The sequence below is a fragment of the Polyodon spathula genome, chromosome 4 (genome assembly GCF_017654505.1).
Source record: "Polyodon spathula isolate WHYD16114869_AA chromosome 4, ASM1765450v1, whole genome shotgun sequence".
NCBI classification, from domain to species: Eukaryota; Metazoa; Chordata; class Actinopteri; order Acipenseriformes; family Polyodontidae; genus Polyodon; species Polyodon spathula.
In genome coordinates this window covers 90389809-90416931 of record NC_054537.1, presented here as the reverse complement: position 1 = coordinate 90416931, position 27123 = coordinate 90389809, and the positions used below count along the sequence as shown (strand labels likewise).

At 38.2% G+C, this 27123-nt stretch overlaps 1 protein-coding gene across 2 annotated transcripts in view; it reads left to right on the top strand.

The window, feature by feature from the left end:
* The window catches only part of LOC121315083 (rap guanine nucleotide exchange factor 5-like), an 88182-nt gene that overhangs the window by 38269 nt on the left and 22790 nt on the right, over positions 1-27123 (top strand). For both annotated transcript variants that reach the window (XM_041248984.1, XM_041248983.1), the window contains exons 9-11: positions 9769-9897; positions 19522-19652; positions 20235-20332. In XM_041248984.1, coding sequence (XP_041104918.1) covers positions 9769-9897; positions 19522-19652; positions 20235-20332 — 358 coding nt within the window. The remainder of the gene's footprint in view (positions 1-9768; positions 9898-19521; positions 19653-20234; positions 20333-27123) is intronic.

Sequence of the window (27123 nt, the reverse complement as noted above, 5' to 3'; positions counted from 1 at the left end):
GGAGTAAGATTAAGTAGTCTTTGGTTTATGTGAAGACTTCTGTTATTTAACTGTTTGGATGGTCCAAAACTACCTGAGTATGTTTGAAGAGAACTTAAATCAGTGAAGAAAAGAAGAAATTAAAAAGAAGAAATATATAGTGGCAGAGTTACACTCGTGCTTGGAGCTTGGAGCTTGGTGATTGGTGCTTGGTGATTGGTGCTTGGAGCTTGGAGCTTGGTGATTGGTGCTTGGTGATTGGTTGGTTGAGTCTTTACTTTGAAATGCACTACCCAGCAGAGGGAACCTATAGGAACTGCTGAATTTATCCTGAAATCATGTGAATCACTACAATTTTGAAGGCAATTCGTTACACCTGAGCTAATTTAGGATTGCTATTACAAGGTGGGTGGACACTTATCCAACCAAGCTATTTCAGTTTTTATTTTTAATTAATTTTCTACAAATTTCTAGAATATTTTTTTTCACTTGGAAGTTGTGTGGTAGGATGTGTAGATAAATGAAAAAAAAAAAAACTATTTTAATGCATTTTAATTCCAAGCTATGAGGCAACAAAAGGTGAAAATTTTGAAAGGGGGTGTAGACTTTCTATAGGCACTGTATATGTATTGTGGTAGCATGGCTGACAGGGTGCAAAATGGCTAGACATTGTTGAATTGCAATAAATCAAAAAGGTTTTTATTGTCACAAAAACGAAAGTACAACCAACAAAACAGTTATTCAGGACAGTACAGCTAAACTGTTTGTCTTTTTATTTCAGTGTTTATTGACCCTAGACAGATAGTACTTACAGGGCACAGTTGCAAATTTCCTCGCAGTACACCAATCACCAAGCACCAATCACCAAGCTCCAAGCTCCAATCACCAATCACCAATCGCCAGTCGCCAAGCACCAATCGCCAAGCACCAAGCACCAAGCCCCAATCACCAAGCACCAATCACCAAGCTCCAAGCTCCAAGCCCCAATCACCAAGCACCAATCACCAAGCTCCAAGCTCCAAGCACGTCTATAACTCTGCCACTGTATATTTCTTCTTTTTAATTTCTTCTTTTCTTCACTGATTTAAGTTCTCTTCAAACATACTCAGGTAGTTTTGGACCATCCAAACAGTTAAATAACAGAAGTCTTCACATAAACCAAAGACTACTTAATCTTACTCCAGGCCAAAGTGTTATAATTGGAAACTCTGTGGAAGACCTGCTGTAAGTCAGATCTGCACAGGGCTTCAGCTGGAGAGATTTCACACCACTACCTTTCGACAAATGACAAACTCATATGTCTGTGGTGATTTTATCAGGTCAAAACAGGTTATGTCAGTGCCACAGGGGACGTTGGTTAAAACTGACACATATTTCCAGGGATGAGGTTGTCATGGAAAGCAAATTAAAAAACAAACGGATTTCTTGGCACCAGTTTGGGGAGATGGGGCTTCTGTGGCTTGCTGTTTGTTAGGAGAAGAAATGCTGCATAACCGTGCTGAACTAGCGCAAGTTCATTGCTAACTGTTTACATGTTTTAGGTGAACACTTATCATTGAATTCACAGACAAACCCTTTCACTTTAGTAAGGTTATGAGCAAGGGAATCACTAGAGATGTACGATTGTTTTTGGTTTATATGGAATGTTATTGTGCCTGAAGGCTCTGGGTATCTTTGTCATCGAGGCACCTAATAATAAACATTTTAGCACATATTTAAATGTTTTATTTATGAAAGTATATTTGAAAAAAAGCTCTTTAATTCAGAGATTTAAGAGTCATAACTTTTTTTATTCCTTTGCTGGGGGAATTACTTTGTCCTCTGCGTAATGTTTGGAGATATTACATCTTCTGGTGATGACGCCCTTAGCAGGTTATGAAGGATACAGTATCTTAGCAAATCGGCTTGCACATTTTTCAGACATTGACATAATTTGAGACAGTTGCACATTTATACAGCTATTATGCATTTATACAATAAACAAGCTTGTTTGCAATTAACAAGTGGATTTGTTTAAACTAGAGAAAGAGGTAAGAAATACTCACAAGGAGTCCCCGAGCAGCTCACCTAGTAAATGCCTCACCTGGTTAAACTAGTTATAAATGCCTAAACTGGTGAGTCATACAGTCAGGGGAGCACAGGCTCATGTCCTGGCTATGTGAAGGCCCCGGTCTTTGCTGGGGATTCCAGATAGAGCGATACATTTACTGTGGACACTCTCACGGGATTGTTCCTCCTCATCACGCTGCAGCGACCCTAACTGAGCTTAAGCGTGCACCTGCAGGGTTGGCCTTTGTCCCCCAGAGGCTGGTAGCCCACTGACATCTGCTCTCAAGAGGCAACTGGCTTAGTCGTGGGATCAGAGAACACCCACTTACTTTCAGTTCTTCTGTGGGGAATTGCTGTGGTGAGGGAATGTAATTGGACATTCTAAATTGGGGTAAAATAATTCGGCACCCTAAATTTAAAAATAATTCAATAAAATAGCTGGCATAAGGGGCTCCTGAGTGGCGCATCCGATAAAGGCACAAGGTGTAGGATGCACCCTATAGCTTGGAGATCACCGGTTCATGTACACAGTTCAGAACTGCATGGTCTTCCGAAGATGTAGGTTCTGGATATGGCTGCACAGCGAGCTTGCAGAGCGAAAAATAGCGGGCGGCTGACGGCACTCATTTTCGGGGACGCGAGTGGTATTCTTTGTCTCTCCCAAGTTAGTTCAGGGGCGAGCCAGGTTAAATAATAATTGAGCATTCCAAATTGGGAGAAAATTGGAAATTGAATGAAAAAAATAGCTGGCATATGTACTGTATTACAAAATGTAATAAGTGAGAGTCGCAGTCCACAACTCAGTCCTAGTCCCAAATCAGATGTTTTGTTCTGACTCTTAATTCTTCCAGCCACATAATTTATAATGATAAAGCTCTGTCTTGATATTCCCAAACATCTTGACGAGTTGGAGAGTAAGATTATAAATAAGCTGAAAACAACAAAAGGAAGCTGAAAGCGAGACAGCATTGTTTTGACGCTGGATCACAATGCCTGGTAAAGGAAATGTAGCTGGAGTTCCACATCACACCCAGCATTGTGATTAGTGAACCGAGCTTCTTGACTACAGTAGAAGACTAAAGCACTGATACAGAACCTTTTAAATAACTAATAAGGTCATTTTGTTACTGTTAATAAATAAATATTCTAAACTGTGTTTGCCAATCTGGTTCTGAATAAAGCGGGCAGTATTGCATGTATATGTCATCTAAAGATACTGCAATAGGAATTAAGAACATAGTTCCAAATAAGAACACATTTTAAATACTTCACACACATCGCTGTAATGAGGGCATGCTTAAACATTTTTTGTTTTGGTTATTTTTCTGAGTTACCCCTATGTGGTGATCAGCACATGGTTGAGATTAGGTGTATGTTGTTTTTGGATGACTGTAAGAGAGGTTTTTTTCATGATCTTTACTGCTATAGTCTGTGAGCCCTTTAGCTAGGTCACCACTATAAACCAGACACAGTTCCCAGTGGAATAATCAGGTCAGATCTTGATTATAACAAAGATGATGCAATGAAGAATCTTATTGAAGAATTAGGTCAGCATCAGTTCAGACAGCTTATAGAGGACACAATTCACTGCACAATGGTCAGTTTTAGATGAGACATTTATACAGGTTCTAATCATTTTGAATTTTCTGACATTGAGCAGTAATAAAAAGGGACCTAAGTTTAAAATTAGACATCCATTCCAAAGTGATTCTTGATTTTCTATTTTCCATGAAGTAAAGTTGAAATTTGTAAAGTACAGAAATACCACATTCTTTTTTCTAAAGATTCCTAAAGTTTTCTCTGATGAATTCACCAAAGTTAGATTAGCTGTCACCAGTTAGATCTTTCCTGCACACAAATTTTTTATTTTTTTAATTGTTTTGCATGTTAATGCTCCACTCTTGGTAAGCTAGCACTCAAAGGGCACTAAATGTAGCTGTAACGTGCACATTAAACAGTGAGCCTAACGTGCACTGTAAATCTAAATGTACTGTCCCACTTACTAACGCATTCATTTACATGCACACTTTTTGGCTAATTTACATACCATAGCGTGTATTGTGAGTACATGTATTGTGAGTAGGGTGACTACTTTTCAAAATGCAAAAACGGTGCTCTTCATTTCTCCACAATAAACCAAGAAGGCTAGTGTAACTATTCTTTTGAAAACACAGTGCGTGGTCCTTAAGTAAAGCTAAAGTTGCTTTTTTGTAATAAAAAGCAAAAGTTCTCCAGGAAATGTAAAAAAAACCCCAAAAACCCAGAATCAGTCAATCCTTTTTTTACAAGTCCATCTGGATCAGCAAAGTTGTTCAGCGTTTACCAGGTCTACAGAACACCTGTTCCTTTGATCCATCCATATCATGTTCATCATGCTGAATACCCTCTCAATGTATGCATTAGAGGAAGGTATGCCGAGTACGAATGAAACGATTTAAAAAAGTTGTTTCAAATTCTGCTCAGGAGCAGGTTCTGCCTTGTCAAACAGATTCTTCCATTTCTGGTCAGTTGTCATACTGGTCTCTGTAACATAGGCAAGTATCTGAGCAATGTTTGAAAATTCCTCATAAAGTTAATCCAAATCAGTCTTTAAGAAATCTGCCAAATTCAGGGTCTCAGCAACTTTGCACAAACCTCAGGTCAACAGACAGTCGTTTTCCAATTACAGTACTTGTGCATCTGCATGATACTTTTGTTGCCCTGTCTGAATCACAAAACACACAGCTAACTAGCTTGTTTGTGCAGTCTAGAGATCTATAAGAATCATGATGTTGGTTTGTGTGGTAAACCATGGTTATCTCCGCTTCTGTCAATTTATTTTACCGGTCTGCATTGCTTGATTTCACAGCAAATGCAGTCATCAATGTCTGTCTGGTATCACTAACAACATTTCCATTGTGTCCATCTGTCTTTGAATGCTTTTTTGTATCGTTTTCACCTCCATGTCCAATTTCAAAATCTTTTTTACATAATTTACAAAGAATTGTTCAATCATTTGCAATTTTCCTAATTCACGTGTATGACCTAACCCATTCCTCTCTGAATTTGCACAGGTGCTTACTTTTTTTTTCTTTGTTGGAGTCATTGTAGAGGGCACACCTTCTTCCTTTACCAACGTATCACTGTAAGTGCTGTCACTTCGACTTTTAGTGTCATCCATTTTGCATAACAAAGAAAAAAAAAAAAAATTTTGCCGTTGCCAAAGCAGATCGGTATCAGGCCGTTGGGGAACATGTGATGTGTTGATTGTAACAAGTCACATAATAGTGGGATTATATTTGTATGTCTTAAATTGGCTGCATAACGTGCCAATCATTGTGGGGTTGCGTAAGGCATTGTGAAATGATGGGGCAGGGCGAGGCTTTGCTCTAAATAGAGTCTGCTATGGTAACAGATGTGCTATGGTTTAACTGTGGTGCTAAGGGATAAGATTGCACTGTGTCTGGGAATTCAGGGCAAATGCCGTCCCGGAGGCATTAAGCTTGGGACTGGGACTTTATCTTTACATTTCGGGACTGTCCCGCCCATTTGGGGACAGTTGGTCACCATAATTGTGAGTATTAATTTAATGTGCATGATAATGTCCAAGACTTACCCGTGACCATCGTGATATCAAAATCCCCAGCAGTCCTGGCGTATCTTTTGGTCAGTGGCTTATTGTGAACGGTGGAGGTGGCTTACATTGACTGAAAATGAGCGATCAACAGACGCAGCCCTCCGCAGGGGACAGGCAGAGGCAGTGCAAACTAAAACTGCACCCAGAGGAGTTTGAAATTCGAGTGGAGGAGGTTGTTTTAAATTATAATACCTTGTTTGGTCTAGTGTTTTATTGAACCACTCTATTTGTACCAATGTAATGAACTATAAAATAAAATCTAAGAAAGTATAACATGAATTCACATTTATTCACACTTTAATATAATCTGTTATTTACAGGTAATTTTCACTGCTCTATATGAAAACTTTAATGCAAATAATGCTTCCATGATGCCAGATAGATTTCAGACCATAAAAATAGTTTTAAATAGTGCACCTATCAGTGGTTAAAGCCTGGTTTCCAAAATACTAATTATCTCACACTTTAAGGTACACACTACAACTAACACCCTTTAGTAAATACAGTATGAATGAAGCTCATCTCATTATTCAGAATGGGGTGCCTCATTTAAATACGTAATCATCCATTACCATACAGATCATATGTTCATTCTGATTACCATAGTGTGGCACAATAAAATCAGTGTGCGCCATAATATGCCAACAATTTAGTGCGAATATGAATAAAACTGCAATAGTAAATATGGAAATCATGACCGTGCATTCTAATTGCAATTACAGTGCACCATAATGTTTAGTGCCATTTTATAAATGAGGCCCACAATGTATTACCTTCTTGTTTTTTGGTATTTGCATATGTGAGGGTGCTTCCTTTTTGAGTATCTGAAGTGAAAGCAAGCCATCTGTTCTAATCGGGTGGATGCCATCTTGCACGCTTGCTTTGATGCATCTTCCTGACCAAGTTATTTAGGCCAACAATAATCATTAAAGACTAGTTGATTCTAATCTTGGACTACCTTACCTAAATTAACATTGAGCTGTCCAAGATTATCGGTTATTGGGATCTGTGAAAGCAGATGTAGCAGCACACAGCTGTGCTAAATGATCTTCACTTCTTCTAGGATATCTGCCTTTTCAAAATGTTTTGTACAAATAAAATTCTCAACACTACCACACCTTTGATTGTCTGGATAAAAGTAATTTGAAACGTATTAGTCTATCTAATGTGTAATTTAGTTCTGAATGTGTTTGTGCTTCATATTTTTTTAGTTTGCTGGACATATTACAATGGTCATTAACTAGATGTTTGTTTGTCCATGTGTTATACTCAGAATTGTATAGTATTATGCCATTTGAAAGGTAGCAGCATTTCAATGTAGTTGATGTCTAATAAGTGGTGTTCTGTCTTATGAAATTTTGAAACCATGCTTGAGTCCTTGTGGTTCAGAAAGCAAACAGCATTTCTGCAGTGCTTCTTTCTCGGGAGTCAGTGCACTGGCGTTGGCTTGGCACTGTCGCACTTTGACAAAGCCATCATTAATTGGTGAACCTAGGGTCAGATATTCATTGAGTTGCAGAGCCAGGAGTAGGAACCCAGGCAACTTTCTACACTGAAGTGGTTGGGTTGCTGTGCAGATATTCTTTTCCCCTTGGTGCACTCCCAGCAAACATAAGGAAATGTAACGTACTGTTTATAGCAGGGAAAGCCTTTTTCTGTTTACTGAATCATGCATCTAAAAATTCTTATTACATAATACAAAGCTTTTTACTAGAGAAGTGTCCAGCAAGAACCGCCCCCCTCCCCCCACCCAAAAATAAAACCCTCATCAGAATAAGGGAGGCAAAAGTAATGCTGAAATGGAGGACTTGCATAACTAATGTGTAGGAATAGTCTTCTGCCACGTGGCACATTTGTTAAATGATAAATAAAGAAATTGTATGTACTGCTCTGATAGATGACAATAAAAAAGAGACTAATGGATGCAGAGCTTAAGTGACGGTGAAAGACCATAGGCTGCTCGAATCTGTAACGCATTGTTAAACTTGTACAGATCAGGGCCTGTTTCCAGTGAACACTGAAGTAAACTGATAGGAGCTGTTACAAGCTGGCAGTCCGTGCGGCTGGCTTATTGTCCTGTGCCAAGACTGACGATGTTGCCAGTAAGATATGCTGAGTGCTGTGAAAATACCAGATAACTCTGTGGCTCCGTGTTTTTTTTCCCCTGTTTTGCTACTGCTGCAAGGAAACTGCTTAGCCAACACAGTGAAACAAAGACAACACAAGTTTTTTTTTTTTATTTTTTTTTTAATATGTCTTGTAACCACATTGTAAAGTTCCAAGGGAAACTGCAGACATTTCAACTAGAAACTAGCATGTAGGTCGGCAAGACCAGTCAGGATTTTGATCCAGATGTGGCATTGGTTTTATAAAGCTCTGCAGCCTTTGAAGCACTTTAAACATAAACAGTCTTTAAAATACAGTCTGTAGTCATCAGACAGCTGGTGTTTGTCTAACAAAGTCTCGGGTCTGTGTCATCGTTGAGTGGGTTTTACTAAACCTGCAGTAGATGCAACAAGGCTCGGGGAAAATTTTTGCACAGAGGTCAATGATTGTATGCTAAATTTATTCATAGACTGTGGAGTGTCATTTTAAGGACTAGCTCTAGAGAATAGACATACAGTATCATGAAAACACCATCAAAGCTGGCATTATTTTGCATCGACAGATGCATGACTGACCCATCCTTGGATGGCGGTCACTAGCTAAATTGTAAAGTGGGTTGGTGTGGTGGAAGAGGGGGAAGTTTACCCTTCTGTTACATCACAAGGATTTTTTTTTTTAATAATGATGTATTCTAAGTAATATAAAGGAAAAAAAAACCTTCTGAGAAGATTTCTTCTTGGCGTTAATATCTATATTCATTCACCATTGCTTAAGGGTGACTGGCTTAGGTTGGTTATACCTTCATTATATGACACCTTGGTTGTGCATGCTATATCAGTTAACCAAGCAATTCAATGATAAGTTTGTTTTCCTATATTTAAAATGCCCATGTGGTCTTATAAGGTGCCCAACCAATATCTCACTGGAAAAAAAGTGAATGTGCTTGAGAATGTGCTTGAGACACACTCACACACCTGAGCCCATAGTCACAACCCCCTGTGACCCAGTCCCTCAGGTAAAATAAATTGTTCAGCCATTTACATAAATTGTGTCCCCTGGTAAGCATAATCAACGGGCACAGCACGATTCATCTGAACCAGGCACATGTGTTTAATAATAACACTGTTAACATTCACAGAAGCATATAGCCAGTGCTGAATACATAACCATACACCTATAAACTATATATTTTGTTTAAGAATATGTTTTTTTTTTTTTTACTGGTATTGTTTTTTTTACAAACTTCAAGAAAAAACTGTAGTTAGCAGTCAATTTGCTTTATTTTTAAAAACAATTACGTTATACTGTTGAAACAACTTTGTTATGCTTTTTTTTTTTTTTTAGATTCTTTCTTAAATGTTCCATTTTAAAATATCTCACTGGAGAAGAATTACCAATATTCCACATAAAGCAAATGAATAGCCAGCTACTGTCCATACTTTTTAAACTAAGCTTTGCAGGCCTGCCCTGGATATTGGTATTTTCTTTTCAAACTGAACGTTATGACTTTTGAAAACCATTGTACACTTCTGTTTTCTCTTGGTATTGAATTATAATTTATCACCTTGTATGCCGTGAGAGAGTACATGGGTCCCTCCAGTGAAAATATATATCTAGCAAAACAAAATAAACAATAGCTACCAGCCCCTGTTGATAACGACTTGCATCACAGCATCCCTTTCCCCCCAGCTGTGGCAGCTGCTTTCCCATGAGCTTTTTTAACTCCCATCGTTGGGACCTAGTGTGTAACAGGAAACGGCTGACAGAGGCACAGGAAGAACGTCTTTCAGCTGTGAAGCCTTGCACTTTCACTCTGCACTTTGCGGAGATGTTGTCGAACACATATCTTTTGCAAGCCCCCCACTACATACATAGTTAAAAGGGCATCCAGGCACAACTCATTTCTTTTGGTTATACTTTTCCTGTGGCGTTCCTTTTAGTTTTGATTTCTGTTTGAGGTTACCATGTCCTGGGACTGTGGATTGAAGTATTTCTTTGCTCTCTCCCCAACTCTTCAGCCAGGGGCTGTCTGCACTCTTCACGATAGGGATGATATCAGCCGGATCGAAATGGTTCAGAGGCTGGCCAAGAACAGCTGTCGATTCCTGCAGATTCCAAACAACACAGCACCAGACAAAACCTTTGAGGTGAGATTAAAGAAAGAAAAAAAAATCACTTAACTGTTTCTATGCCTCGGTTAGTGTTGGTGGATCTATGTTCAGTGTGTTTGAATTCCTTACTGATTGTAATTCTTACACAATGCCAAGACAGTTGTTTCCATTTGCCTTAAAGCTGTCCATTAATTGGTTGTTGCCGGTTCTTTGCCATCATTCTGTTAAATATATTCATAGACTTTGGAGTGATCATGTTAAGGACTAGTCTCTAGGTTTGTGGCTGTGAATCACAATGTGTTGAATTGTGTTAATCCTCAGTGGAAGCCTATTCCTTCTTTCAGTGCTAAAGAGCAAAATTAAATCCAGTCTGTTTTTTTCCCCCAGTTTCTTTCTTTAAAAAAAAAAAAAAAAAATGACACTGTGTTGCATACAGTGTGGATTTGTTTGCAGGTCATTGATTTGAACTTAAGACTAAAACAAATATAATAAATGAAGATGGAGTAGTGTGTTATTTTAATTAACTGACACGTACACACACACACACAAACACACACACACACACACACACACACACACACACACACACACACACACACACACACACACACACACACACATATAATGTTTCGGTTCATGTGTAAAATTGGTAAATCTATAGATTAACTGGTAAATGTGTAGATTTACCAGCTCAGCTGTCAATGTATAAACTAACTAAGGAGATGGTAGTAAACAATTTATTTTACTTACATCCATGGTCCCTGTCTGGCAACAATTCACAATACAAAATAGTGTTTTGGCGGCAAAGTAGTATTCTTCATATGTTCTTAATGAAATGCAAAACCTGCAAACACTTAGGTTATGCTTTTTTATAAATGAGTTCAACTTAATACTAAATCACAGTAGAGGCATGAAGAGATGCCGTTATTACCATACCTAATGTTTACCCCGTGGTACATTTTGATTTGAAATGAAATCGGGAAAGTGCATTTTTCTTTCATAAAGTGAAAGACAAGGGGGATAAAATCATTAGAAATAAAACCAGAAATCTGTCTCTAATCCTGTCTGTATATAGGACAAAACATGAACACATGGTCTCTGCTAAATACATACATTATTATTGTTATTATTTATTTATTTAATTATTATTATTATTATTAATATAATAATAATAATAATAATAATAATAATAATAATAATAATAATAATAATAATAATAATAATGCAAGGAATGCAGTGAAGTTTAGAAAGATTAATCAAATAATACAAAAAAATCCTAAGGCTGGAGTTTAAGAAAAATTTACCCAAGTACGTAACAGATCTTACAAGAATCTTTTTTTTATTTTTTTTATTTTGCCGTTAAGCTCCCAGACGTTACTTTATTTCTGAATTCACCTCAAATGCTGTAGCATACTACCATCTCCTTAGTTATTTTTATATATGTACCCCCGAGCTGGTAAATTTACATATTTACCGGTTAATTATAGATTAATACAGCTTTACATGTTGAACTTGTAATTGAAAATATTGTATATATATAGTATATATATATATATATATATATATATATATATATATATATATATATATATATATAATTTGTGCAGCCCCAAAAATGGCTAGATTGTCCCTCGAGAGCTGAACCAGATAAAGTTGCATGTTAATAAAGTGTCCTTGAGTTCACGTATTCAAAAAATAACATCGCCTGTCTGTTCGGTCATTAAAATGCCAGCTACTGTGCTGCATCAACAATGTAGCTGCTTAGCACTGTATCAGAAGGATTTGTAAGTCCCGGGAGTGATTCTTTCCTTGTGTGAAAGAAAGGCTAGTAACTCAAGATGTATGAATGCTTTCTCCAATGTTCAATAATAAATAGATTGCCTTAAATATTTCAGTCACTGTATTAAGTGGTATATTTTAGTGATCCTTGTGCTTGGAATACATTCACCTGGCATTTAACCAAACTTAGATTTTTTTAGCAATATCTTGATACTCCAGTTATGTTTGCACTTTGTATGGACGTTCTTTTGCATGTTATCAAGGATAACATTAAGTAGGTCATAATTAACTATCTATTGTTTTGCTGGGTTGGGCTAAAAGACTCTGTTCACAACTGCATTTCATAAAACGACATGGACTTTGTGCATGGGAGCAGTTAGCTACTGAAGGCTATCCTGGGAGCCAGCTGTTTAATTATGATTGAACTATGAAGTTTTTAGCAGTAGCGATATCTAATTGGTTGGTTTTGATTAATCAGAGCAGGGCCATATTTAATGAGATTCCATTCAACATGCTGTGGATGTAGGTCATATCCTGGTGACCTCATGGTAAAGGCGCCGGTATTATGTTGTTTACTGTATATCCTTGGGTGGGCATGTTACTTAACATATGTTATTGTTATTCTTTGCAGATACTGTAGTTGAACAGGACAGAGGTCACCAAGCTTATTGTAGGGAATTTAACACCTACTTGTATTTGGCAAGAGGCAATATTCTTTTTGATGCCCACAAAACAGATGGCCCATGTTGTAGCATCACATTTGAAATCTCTGTTATCACAGCCTGCCTCTACTCCATGTGCTGGCATATTGTGGCTGGAATGCCACCAGTTTATCCTGAGGCAGAATGTACACCTGTCATCTATATTACATGCCTGAAGCATATGCACTAATATCATAAACCACCACTGTGGCCCATTAATTGTTTGGCAAATCGCATTTTCCTTGAAATTATGTTGGATGTAAATTACCCATCTGCAAGATAGTGAGCAGCCACATTGATTATATTTGCAGGAAGACAACAAGAGATTTAGAGATATTTTCTTTAATATTTCAAATGTAATAATAGACACTCATCAGCCAAACACAGTGGTTAATTCCTGAGTGGAGTTTGTGATGTAAGCACAGTGTCCCCATATAGATTAGCACAGAATACGTTTAGAAATCAAAAAGTCAAAAAGTTGACATGTCAGCTCTGAGCTGGCACAACTAATTCAGAATTACAGTGGAGACCTGTGATTGGCCAAGGCATTCTCTTGGGATATTCTTTAAACTAAGCCTGACAGCATAAAACAAAAAACATTTCACACAAATTGTTAACATGTTTGAATTAATATTTTCCATTGTGGCAATGTTCTTTTACAGGAAACACTTTTTTTCAATGTTTAACATAATTTAAACTAGATACTGCTTGTACACAATGAGAAGCAATAAAATCGTTTTTAAACAATTACCGGTAGTGCTGAGAAAAGCATGTTGTTTTTTATTTATCAGATAGGATTACAGTACATACTGCAAATTATAATACCATCTAAAGTGGCTTGGACATACTTCTTTAGAATAATAATTTAAGGCAGCAAGCCAATCACATTGACGTCAGCTCATGTTCTGCTGACCTTTCTGATTGTAAATGTGGTGTTCCTTGAGATCTTTGGGATTGTTCAGTTCTGTTCTTTCAGGTGACAAGTGGCATATGGCTTCCTTTTCAGGTGTTTAGTCCTTGTTGGGATTGAAACAGCTGTTTACAGATGTGCCATCTGCACCATATCAAAGCAGAAGTCTTGCAGATACAGCGTCTACCCAATGAAAAATCCATGCCTTGCATATTTAAGACACCAATGTCTTATTGCTAGGAATGCTCTTGTTTAAGCTCTTGTTTAAAGAAATGTTAGCAAGTTGGATTGAGTTCAACAGTCCTTCTTTTAATTTGCAGTAGATATGTGCTACGCTGTAGGACTGAGACATTTTGTCCAACTGTGTCCCACTATCCAGGCTAAACATATCTGCTGTTAGTAAATGGTCACAGTAAGAGCTCAACAATCACAACTTTATATTCATTTTGAGCCCATATACTGAGCATTACCTGGGATTGCATGTCCACCCACATTAATGTAGGTGCACGTAATGCAAATTGCTCGATTCATGATTACTTTTCTTTCGCACTGAAGGTCAGTTTAAGATGTGTTTCTGTTGAGCTGGTTTGTACCAGACTGTTGTTCCATGTGTTGAGTAATTTCCTGTGCACTCTTTCCTGCTTTTAAGAGTATTTATGTAATGCTGTCAGTGTTCTTTATCAGTCTTCATTTCTTTTTTGTAACTTGTTCTTGTCATAACTCAATGACCTCCTATAATGTTAACAATTTTGCAAAGTCTGCCCCCTACCCTTCCCCACCTCCCCGAGCATCAATACTATAAAAACAACAATAACGAATGTAGTTGCAGGCAGGATGAGTTTGTTCCGTTGTGTTCAGTTTGTATTGTAATATCAGTTTATATTTTAGTTTTGAATTCAACTCTTTGTTTAAGCCACTTCTTGCCCCTGCAATGCTTCATGCTGTGAGATATTGGATTCCTTTATTCCTTGATTTTGCATCTTTGCTGTGCCCCGGTGTCATCTTCAGAATTCAGTGAGCCATGGGCTGATCAATGTTCTGGTGACATACAACTCACCTGTGACAAACTACATTCCATAACGATTACAGGGAAGACAAGAAACATGTATTTGTACAGAAAGTTGTATGTGAAGATTAAACTAGTCTGTAAAAAGTTAAGCACTGATGTATTTCTAGGGCTTCTAGTTTTCGGTTTTTATTTTCCACCTCTCTCTCCATCCTTAAACCATTAATTAATAGTTGTTAAGCCTTAACTGAACACCAGATTGTTTAAATTAGCAACTCACTACTAGTAACTAACGCAGTGGAAATTAATAAGCTGAATTTGGTGATTAGAGCCAGAAAGAAATGCAGTTTCAAATAGAATCAGATGAGATCAGTGCACGTTGTTTGTTAACTCAGTCAAGATATGAAGGTAAAAAGAAACAACTTCCTTTGGTAATGTTTGATTAAGAAAGCAAATCAGCTCAAATATGTTTAAAGGGACATCATGTGATCAAAAATAAAACCTGAAAAGTAGAAGCCCTATGTATAATATATCCCTTGTGTAGTGTCTTTGTCTTGGAGCTTAAACGTATGTAGTAAGATTTTCTGAACGCCCCTATACCCATAGATCCAGAACATGAAATCATAATATTACAGCTTGGATGTTTTTGGAAACTGACATTAATAATTCCATTTACAGGATGTTTTGGGCTGTTTCTTGGAACAGGCTGCATGAAAGTCAAGTGTGCATACATTTAGCAATGACTGTCAGGTGTGCATATATTCAGCAGTGACAGTCAGGTGTGCATACATTCAGCAGTGACAGTCAGGTGTGCATACATTCAGCAGTGACAGTCAGGTGTGCATACATTCAGCAGTGACAGTCAGGTGTGCATACATTCAGCAGTGACTGTCAGGTGTGCATACATTCAACAGTGACAGTCAGGTGTGCATACATTCAGCAGTGACTGTCAGGTGTGCATACATTCAGCAGTGACTGTCAGGTGTGCATACATTCAGCAGTGACTGTCAGGTGTGCATACATTCAGCAGTGACTGTCAGGTGTGCATACATTCAGCAGTGACAGTCAGGTGTGCATACATTCAGCAGTGACAGTCAGGTGTGCATACATTCAGCAGTGACTGTCAGGTGTGCATACATTCAGCAGTGACAGTCAGGTGTGCATACATTCAGCAGTGACAGTCAGGTGTGCATACATTCAGCAGTGACAGTCAGGTGTGCATACATTCAGCAGTGCAGGTTACCTTCTCTGCACCTGGGAGTGTTCTCTCACACAATGACAGTGAAAGATTAGCCTCTTGCACAGGCCAGCTACCTCTGCACATTACCTTGAAGAACTTAATTCTCATGTTATATTTTTAAGGTATAATCATAAGGTCTTACAGGAAAACAGCATTTATGGAGCTCAAAGTACACCTTATAATATTTTGTGCTTGAAACTAACAGTGATATATTTTGTTAAATAGTTTTGTGTGACCTGACATGTGCAATCTCTGCTTATTTTCCTCTCTTGAGCAATAATAATGCTGCTAACTGGTGCAGTTCTTCTACTCATTGCTTACTCATTACTCATTACATACATTCCTCACAACTTTTCATCATAGCTTTGGTGCTGGTGTTTATATGGGGCCTTGTTTGAAGTCATTTGTCATATTTAGGACCCTGGGGTGATGGCTTTCAGTTTGATTTGAGCTTATCTGAAAATGTTTGATTTCAATGTAGCGGTACATTAATAGTTGTCTTTGAACTATAATAAACTGCACCTATGTTATTCTGCAGTAAATATAAACTGAAGCCATCAACTCTTGACATAAACACCTGTGAGAATTCTAGTGCGTTACCCAATATAAATATTTACACGTCCTGAAATCTGCCTGCATTCTTCCCTGTGGTTTGTTAAACATACTGATTACATTGTTTCTAAAGATCACTGGAAAATTGGAGCACTCTGTGTAGGAAAAGGAATGATCTCAGTCAACAGTTGCTGCAAAGATGTGGTACATCAATGGATCATATTTTTTTAACTGATTCAGGACAGTCCTTCCAGAAACGTCTATGGCCTATTATTTGATCATGTACTGTATGCAGTGAATCTAGACAGGGTTCACTGCATACAGTACATGTCAGATAACAGATGATAGATGTTTTTGGGAAGGCTGTTTACAGAACAACAAGGCAGCACAGGCTTGCTTTAAGACACTTCGGATTTCTTTATTCTCGAATGCTGTAAATTAAAACTTCTAAATCCTAAGATGTAATAAGAGCTGATGGTACCAGTTAAATCTAGCTTTGGGAATTTGGTTATTTATCTTCACGTTTGTGAAATTCCTCAGCTGCTTTGCTCAAATGTCCAGCCTCAGGACAGTAATCTAGGTGCTACTGTAGACAATGTCTGTGTTCTTGCACATGGCTTTACAAAGGTTGGACGTGTTTTGTGCAGCACCACCAGTCTCTGGTTTGAGATGTTATAAAAGTTTACTGCTGTAAGATTCATTGTGGATAGTATTTTTGCAGTTTTCTCATGATTTCCATGTGGTTATATTTTGTATTCACCATAGGTTACCCTGGTTTGCCATATTTTATAATATGCTATCCTAAAAAAATAAATAAAAAAAAATCAAAAAAGTTATTGTTAACAAATTCTTGTAATACACAGTTTCACAGTGTGTTTGTGGTGTGTGTGTGTGTGTGTGTGTGTGTGTGTGTGTGTGTGTGTGTGTGTGTGTGTGTGTGTGTGTGTGTGTGTACACTGTACGTCTCGGCAACCACACCCTTTGATTTTGCGTAACACTAGAAGCACATCTAAACACCAGGGTCACAGCCAGCTGGATTATTACAGCTTTGGCTTGTAGCACATTGTTAAGCCATCATCATGATTTCAAGCACTCGTATAATGATGGTTTTAGCAAAAGGCTTGGGGTCTAAATCCTAGCTCAGTTTGGGACTGTGTCCTTCTTTAAAATCGCCATAAGGGTAGCAGTGCCATAATTACAGTTTAATCCCAGCATGTGTCACCTCCTACAATTCTCTGACTTGACCTTGTGACTCGCCAAACTGTAAAAATGACCCTAGACCAGAAACAAGATATTGGGAGAAAAATGTAAATAAATAATTAGTCATTGAAGCTGACAACATATTTACATGCATCGTGCCTGTTGTGTGCTTTCATTTGCAATGTGACATTTTTTAAAGAAACAGAGATGTCAAAGCAAACCTGCATTTTCAATTAAACAATTCTAGACTTAGATCATTAAACTCTCCACCACTTAAAAACTAGATGCTTCCTTTAATGACTGACATGCATTAACCTTGAATACATTCATTTCCAGCACTGTGTTTTACAGAATACAATAGGATTTTATTATTTTCCGTCTTCAGTGAGCAAAGAAAGGCGTGTCTTTCATATACCGTATAGGGTACCATGCACAGCTCCTGTTTACTTGCAGAATAGTGCCGGGAGTTGCAGGGGAGCTGGGATAGATGTAGAAAAGTATAAAATTATTGATTTAGCTCTACAGATATTTTTTAACCATATGTCATATTGCTGTCAGAATGAGAATCTATATGTATAATACATATAGTAACCCTCCAACACTGTACTTGATTACTGCATTCTTTCCAGTGCATTCTGCATTGTTTACCTGCTTGTTACCTCCTACAGTAAAACAAAATGTCAGAAGCTGCTTTATTATGTGTTATGTGACTTCATATTGAAGCACAGGTATGTGTTGACAAAGGAGCACAAAGAGATTAAGTGACTTGCTCAGGGTTACACAATGCATCAGTGGCTGAGCTGGGATTTGAACTGGGGACCTGCTAGTTACAAGCCTGTTTCTTTAACCACTGGACCACACAGCCTCCTAAAACACTGTATGGTCTGCACCAGAGATGCATTTTAAAGGCACTTCCAGGTTTTAGCCCTGCCCTCCTCAGATCACATCACAGAATAAAGTATTGGCTTCCAAGCATAAGCACGGGTATGAGTAATGGGTTATTTACCCACCTCTGCCCTTTAGAGAGGCCTGGCATTGGTATACTTTTCACTTTGGATTTATTTGTTGAGTTGGCTGATGTTTTCTTTTACATCAGAACAGGAAGCTGCCTAAATGGTAGTGTACTACTGCATATGTACAGAAATTCACTATGACATTACAATATGTTATAGTTTATGTTATTTATATGAAGAAATCATGTCTTGTTTGCAGGTGGCATAGTATAGTGCACTGTGACTATTTGTTACCACAAAGTAAAGGGGTCCTTGCACAGTATTTATTTGTCTCCAGTGACTCTAAAACTATGTTTTGGTCTACCGTTTAAGACAAAGTAGAAAACGTTAGGTAATAAAAGCTTGTCATTTTATAACACATAGTGATGTCAAAGATGCCACACCATGCATGTGCTGTAAATTGTTAATTGCATTATGGTTTAACACAGGATCCTTCTTCCCTGAAGCTTTCTTTGTGCTTCAAATTAAATAATGCCCACTAGCATAAGACATTAAAACATAATTATCAATGAATAATGTACTCAAATGCATAATAAGAGCAAGGTGGACCCCTTTTGTGTCTGAGATCAACCGTTCAGACATCCTTGATTTATTATGAATGATTTTGTGAGTATTAATAGTTCAGAAGGAGAACAAAGAAGTAGAAGAATCTGTGGTCCTCCCTCTGCTTTCCAGTGAAGCAGACAGAGATATTTGATGCATGAAATAGCTGAAGGGGAGATGGAAAGAGCCCCCTAGAGCGGCGTGATGGACAGCGAGACAGCCAAGCATGCAGTGCCTGCTGTACATCGCTGTGCCTAAACCTAATTGGTTCATTAGTGGCCCCTAGTCTACTGTATGTCAGGGACCATTAAAATGCTGTGCAATCTCAGCTAAAATACCACAGTTGGAAGTTAGTTAAAATAAGAAAAAAATCATATTTGTGTTTGTTTTATTTTTATTGAAGTCAGGTGTACTGCCGGATGGAGCTGATGTTGCCATCTGTCCCATGTGGATTTGAAAAGTCATTTATGTACACTACCACATTTTCTAATTATCGTTCTTCTCTAAAAGAAACCACAATATTGTTTCACGTGAAGGTCATTTTTTTGGTTGTTGTTGAACTTCACCATATATTTGCAAAGCTCTGCATGTTATATTGAAGTAATACATTTCAAAACGGTTTAATAAATGAATAAATAAATAAATAAAGGCTCCAGGGATTCTTCAACTGCTGCTGTTTCACCACCACCACCGTTCTCTCCCTGTGTCTGCCACAGAATGATGAAGTGAGCAGAGTGTGTCTGAAGGAACGAGGCCGAGATGTCCTGGTGCTTCAGAGCGTGTCATCAGAGTGCCAGGCCCCTCCAGCTTCAGCGGGAGGAGGGAGGGAGGAGGAGAAAGACAGGAGGTAAGCATTTCTGAGTCTGTTTTTCTGCCTCTCTCTCTCTCTCTCTCTCTCTCTCTCTCTCTCTCTCTCTCTCTCTCTTACTCTTTCTCTGACACACACGCACACACACACACACTCACTTGACTGCAGCACACTTAACAATCAGGTGCAGTGTGTCGGCACACAGTGATCTGGAGCTGAGGCAGCAGCAGCAGCAGCAGCAGGAGAGAAGGGAATGCCCTACTAGCATGCAGGGACTCCCATGCAGCAGAAACAGCAATAGCAGCAGCTGCAGTAAGCAGAGACCATAATTATGGGCAGCACCCGGCTGAGGGTGTTGGACTTGCGTTTGAAAGGCAAGGTGGTCCCAGCCACACTGGTAGAGGAAGAAGAGGAAGAGGAGGATGAGGAGGATGAGGAGGAATACAGCAGCAGTGGGGAGGCAGCCTTGCCTACCTTTGACGTACCTTATTTCAGATACATTGATGATGAGGAGGGGGAGGAGGTGGAGGGAGAGGAGACCGAGGAAGAGGAGTGGAGCAGTAGCCGCTCGCTCTCCTCTACTGAGGAAGACTCAGCCGACTCCTCTGTTGTTTCCGGCAGGTACGTGGTGGTGTCTGGCACCCCCGAGAAGATTCTGGAGCACCTCCTGAGCGACCTGCGGCTGGACGAGAGCCAGGGACCCCAAGGCAAAGAGACTGGTAAGCTATCCTGTCTTTCAAGTGCCATTCTTTAGCACCCAATTGAAACAGTTTCCATGTAACTTTTTATTACTTCTTGTTGAAGCTGCTTGTGAATCCAGCTTTTTGTTTGTAGAAAGTAAGTGGATTTGTTGTCATGGTAAAAAGATGCCAACTTTCTTACTGCAGACTTCTTGTTTTAACAGTTTTGTTTTCAGGAAGCTCAACCTAAAAATACCAGAGCCAGTTTTTTACCTACCTTTTATTTATTAGAAGACAATCCTTTTTTATTTAGAATGTGCCATAAAGAATCGTAATCTGTTTTATTTTTTTAATCTATTTATTTATTTTAGTTGTTCATAGGTTAAAGATCATTTAATATTCTAATCTAGTTGTTTACTGGAGACCTAAGGTGCTATAAGTGTAAAGAATTTAAAATTGGAATACGTTAGACATTATGCTAAGGTTGTATGTAATGACAAATGTCATCACCTTCTGGAAGAATAACAGTGCGCTGGCAAGCACTGCTGTAATATCAAGGTTCTGTTTGTTTGTTCTCAATATTGTTTGTCCTTGTTTCAAACAGTGAGACAGGCAGGTAGGCTGGTACCTTTTTGAAAGCTTCAGGCTGAAGAATCAAATGTTTTATGTTCTGTTACAGATTATTTCACAAGTGGGAATGTTTTCTTAAACATGGCTGGTCTTGGACTCTCCCTTTTAGCAATCGTGTCTGTCTACACTACTTAACTCAAATTCTTCATGCAAAATAAATTTTTCAGAGACTGTGCATGACTGTGTATGGGATTACTAGCATTATCAACAGACTTATCATGGGCTTTTAAGGTGTGCTGAACTGTCCACTCCAGCATCTGTCCACTTACTATAACAAGATTATATGGTATATTTAAGAGAAAATTAATCAGTGAAGACACACAAACTGAGAACAAAGAACCAATCAGTTTTGATTTATCTAGTAGAATTTTAACTATTGTATTATTTTTCAAAGTCTCACGTAGCAAGTCACTGCATTATTATTATTATTATTATTATTATTATTATTATTATTATTATTATTATTATTATAACAATAACCTACATGCATAGTTTAACTCCTGAAATTGAAAGGATTTGGATGTTAGTGTCATCACAATTACATCAGTTATTATCAGACCCACTGGAGCTGTCATCAGAAGCTTTTCCTGATTACATTCACAAGCTTCTGCTGTGCTGCGACTCTTGAAAAGGCTGCTGTCTTGGGAACTGTCAACGTCATCTGCTGTGTTTGATCCAGGAAGCGAGAGGGTATGGGCTAATGGTTTAGCCTGCTGTTGAGTTTACTTCCCTAGCATGACTTCTACTACTACAACTAGTAATGTTATGAAAAACTATAGTAATAATAGGATTTTAGCAGGGAGATACAGTACACGATGTGTGATGGTCATCAGCAATGCCTTTGCAAACAGCCTGGCTATTTATATTTTATACAAACAGTATAGGATCATGCTTAGCCAGCCCTTGGTCAAACAGGAACTGCAGGATATTACAGGGGGAGAGGTGTAGAAGGGGATATTATTTACAAGTGCACTTAAGAAAACAAATAGCTCTAAACAACCATATACAGTGGCCTACAAAAGTATTCAGACACCTGACCAATTCTCTCATATTACTGAATTACAAATGGTACGTTGAAATTTCATTCTGATCGATATTCCAGGTTCCAGGTTGTTCAGGTTGGTTGGACAACGCTTGTGGACGGCAATTTTCAAATAGTGCCACAGATTCTCAATGGGATTGATTTTGAGATGTCCACTGTAGGACATTCACCTTTTTGTTCTTGAGCCACTGCAATGTTGCTTTGGCCTTGTGCTTGGGATCATTGTCCTGCTGAAAGGTGAATTTCCTCCCAAGCTTCAGTTTTTTAGCGGACTGAAGCAGATTCTCTTGCAGTATTTTCCTGTATTTTGCTCCATCCATTCTTCCTTCAATTGTAACAAGATGCCCAGTCCCTGCTGATGAGAAGCATCCCCACAGCATGATGCTGCCACCACCATACTTCACTGTAGGGATGGTGTGTCTTGAAGCATGAGCAGTGTTAGGTTTGCGCCACACATAGCACTTTGAGTTTTGGCCAAAAAGCTGTATCTTGGTCTCATCTGACCACAAAACCTTTTCCCACTTCACAGCTGGGTCACTCTCATGCTTTCTGGCAAACTCCAGATGTGCTTTCAGATGGTACTTTTTGAGCAACGGCTTCTTTCTTGCCACCCTCCCATGCAGGCCAGTGTTATGCAGAGCTCTTGATATAGTTGACTGGTGCACCATTACTCCACTCCCAGCTACTGAACTTTGTAGCTCCTTGAAAGTGATTGTTGGCCTCTCTGTGGCTTCACTCACAAGTCTCCTTCTTGTTTGAGTGCTGAGTTTTGAGGGACGTCCTTTTCTTGGCAGTGCCTGGGTGGTGTGATGCACCTTCCACTTCCTGATTATTGATCCAACTGTGCTCACTGGGATATCCAAACACTTGGATATTATTTTGTACCCTTTCCCTAATCTATGCATTTGTATTACTTTATCTCTAACTTCTGTAGAATGCTCTTTGGTCTTCATTTTCCTTCCGATTCACAGCCTTACCAATGATCCTTCAACAGTGGGGTTTTTATCCAGAAAATGTGACAGCAACTTTAATGGTTCACAGGTGGATGCCAATGGTAAGGTAATTGTGTCCTCGTTAGGGCAATTTCTTTCATCGGAGAAAACTATGAGCTTCCACAGCACAGGGGTTGAATACTTATGCAAGCAAGATATTTCAGTTTTTTATTTTTCTTAAATTTTCCCAACATAAAACCAATGTCACCTTACAATAATTGATTCTGAGTTTCAGTGTTTAAAAATAAAATATCAAACAGAGCAAAATTTCAATGTACCATTTGTAATTCGGTAATATGAGAGAATTGGTCAGGAGTCTGAATACTTTTGCAAGCCACTGTATGTAATCTTCATATGGCATTGTGAAACATCAGCAGTAACTATCATTATGTTAATACTTTGTATTACTTGGAATTAATCAATTAACAGATCGGATGATTAACTGATCAATAGAAAATGTCAAGATTAAAACCCCTAATACAGCCAGGTTGTCTGAGATAAAACACCTGCAGAGGATCCAAGGGAAGTACTTGCATTAAAATAGATATTTAAGCACAAAATACTACCCTGTGCTTTGTGAAAAGAAAAATCCAATAAGCTTTCACCTGGAGCCAGTATGTTCATCGTCCCATGCTTATGCAATTATACTTTGTCATCGACGTTCCACAACTGAGGCGCACGACAGCAGAAAACTCATAGCTTCGATATGAACAAGTCCTTTTACCTGCAGGCTACAGGTGTGCACATTTGTCATATGAAACAACTGAATTGACTTTGCCCCCATTAAATCCATCCTTAACCTTATTTAAACGGAACAGCCTTGCCTCCCAGCCAAAAACTAGAAATGCTGCCTAGCCACTAAACCAGGGATTTACCCAAGGCTAAAATACAAGCTTTGAGTTCAGTCTTTTCATTCGTATTATTCTTACTGAGTTTAAACATGTTAGTACCCTGTTCTGAAGATTCTGAGCAGTGTATTTTTTTGTTGAGTCTTTTCGTTCGTATTATTTTTATTGAGTTTAAACATGTTATCACCCTGTGCTGAGGATTCTGAGGTCCAGTGTATTTACAGCTATGAAGGGAGATGTGTGATGCCAACACACTTGTTGTTCATTGTAGTGTTCATATTTATAGTCTTCTTCTTATTTTAAAATAATGTAACCAATTGTATGTTTCAATGCTTATTTAAGTAAGAAAAAGGTGAGAAAAAAAGGAAAGTTGTAAATTATAATGAATTTAAACTCTGTTAGGTAACCCCTACCGGACAGTAGGTTTGGTAAAGTTGGTACTGACTACATTTGAGGACACAAGTGGAAATTATTTTGCCTGATCAGGTGATGTCATGTGTTCTTATTTATGCAAAGAGTGTAAGAATCCAACTTGGGCTAGAGCACTAAATTGAAGGAAACCATAGCACAGGACAACCAGTGACAAGAGAATGATCTTTATCTCACTATATTCTTCCATTTACTCTGTGACCACCTCAACATGGGTGATTCTGTTGACTTGAGATTGAATTTTCCAACAGAATAACCTTATATGCCTGCTACAGTTTTATCAGCAATTTCATCACTTAAATGCATAGTCTTCTACTGGCGACACATATGGTGGATGCGAGGATGAAACTTGCTTTTGAGTGAATCATAATCTGGGGGTATTTGGAGGTTGTCTTTCTGTCTGTCTGTCTGTCTGACCACCTGTCTCTATATAGATCACTGATGGTGAAACTAGACAAGGACTTTTTTAGCACAAGCAATTAAGAGAATCTGGGGAAATATGAAGTCTATCTGTCCGTATGTTAAACTTACAGCTTTTCAGATGGATAAAAGTAATGATGATCAGCTTCTTCTGATTAATCATATTTTGTAATTTTGTATTTACAGAATATCATTAACTGCAGCGTAGTCAAATGTATTTACTGTACCACTAGGACGTTATGAATATGTATGTATGTGATAGGAAGGTAGACATATGTTATTGCAATGCATCCAATTGTGCTACAATAAACAGAACTTTGCAGATTAAGCAAATAGTCAATAGTTCCTGTTAGCTCCCTCTGCTGTTTGCACATTCATCTGAACTCTGGAGCAAATACACTGCTGTATAAAGAAAAGCATTATGTGTGTTATTTCAGCATCGGTTTGATAAAGATGCAGGGGCTCAGGCTTAGATCAATCCAGGTAAATCAGTGTTGTGTGTGTGCGTGAGGCTCAAAACAAGTTTGTCAGAATTTAAAGCTGAGAGCATGGACAAAGCTAGCTTCTAGGTCTTCCCTTTATATATGCATAATTATAAGTTTAACCTTTTGAACTGAGGCCATTGTCAGCAGTGACTGGATATCAGTCTGAAAGGTTGAAAGTCCCTTTCTATTAGTAAGTAAACACTGCTTCCCCTGAGCGTTAGAGAGTGAGGTGGCTTAGACACTGAGCTTTATCCATGCCAATGCTTAAATCAAAGCTCAAACCCATTGGCTTTTTACAACGCCACCACTTATCCTCTGCATTCCCGAAATAGCACGATTTGCTACCGACTGTTTTTTGTCTTACTGATCAAGATCAGAGGGAATGTTTAACCCTATACTCTCTGTTCAATAATATGATTTATTTTACCCAGATGTAATGACTGCTGCAAATCGTCTAGGCCCATAACAATTAATAACGGAAGGACTTGTTCAGCATTTACAGGCAGAATAGCAGTGGTTGTCATGTCATTATTTACTGCAGGATTAACTGCTGATTGTGACTGAGGGAGTAAAAGATGCCACCAGTTATGACCATAAACATACATGGATCAATAATGCTCTATTGGACTGACACAGTCTCTGTGTGCTATGAATGTTTACTTCCCAGCTGACTTATTGTGCAACTTTGGGATGGACATCATAATAAGCTAATCAATATTATAACATGTCAGGATCAATATCATATAGAGTTGTGTAACATGGGATTTGTGGGGTCCATTTTATAGTGTTAATTTATAATAATTTATAGTGGCCATAAGTGTTAGCCACAGAATTCAAAGTAAATACAAATTTGGACTATTGTCAGGTTGGTAAGAGGAGCCAGTATGCACACACTGCTTTTAACAGGTATACTTGGCCTTTAATTGTAGTAATTAAGCCCCTAACTGTAATTAAACTGATACTGGCTGATACTTAAGCAGAATTTTGTTAATGACTTTCAATGAATTTTCAATTCAGAATTAAAGTCCCCAGCTAATATATTGGGCTGCACCAGGGCCAGACTGTGTGTTGATTTCAGGGTCTGCTTTCACATTTACATCTACTCAATGGACTGCACACTGGAGTCTAGGCATGTTAGTCAAGTCTTGATAACTTTGAGTCCTAGTCCAGAGAAAAGTCTGTACCTGAACTAGTTCATTACTTGACAGACCATCCTCTGATACACAGGCACATAAACTGACTTTTTTTTTTCATAAAACATAAAAAAATGTTGTTTGGCATTTTGTTGACATGGATTATTCTTTAATTCCGTAATTTTTGTCTAGTTATTCATTTGCTTTTTGTGTCTTCCACATTCTTTTTAATGTGCCTGAAGGCAATCAGCCCTGCACGAGAATCTATATAATTTATGGGATTTCAGGCTAGGTTTAGGGAAACTTTTATGTGTCTTGTGTGATTATTACAAGAGGAGGGAAAGATTTCATAAACCGAGCAATGTCTTGCGTGTGAATCACACCAGTATGTCAGTGTCTGGAATGTCTCGCAGGAACAGATGGATCAGGCTGCTCTGGCCAGCTCCTACATACAGACAATATATCTATTTACAAAAGAACAAAAGAACATATCAGACTGTGTCTGTGAATGGTTTTATGTCATCTGTTAACAACATTAAAGAGGTTCATTACTTAATATCAACCTATAGATAATTCCAGATGGATAACGTGATCCTGTACATGATACAGACACACATACTGTAATTATGTAGTATATCCTCTCTGAATTCATATGGCAGTGGTTCAGGGAACAATACTCTTAAAGCAGAGTTATTTGTTTTGATTAATTACATACAGCTCCCAATGGAATAACATTTTAAAATCATGTATGGGGTTTATAAATTATTATTATTGGTGTGTACTATTTTTATCCTCTTTGTTTACTAGTAATTTCCATGTATTAAAGATAAAATAATTTACTGTCTAATTTG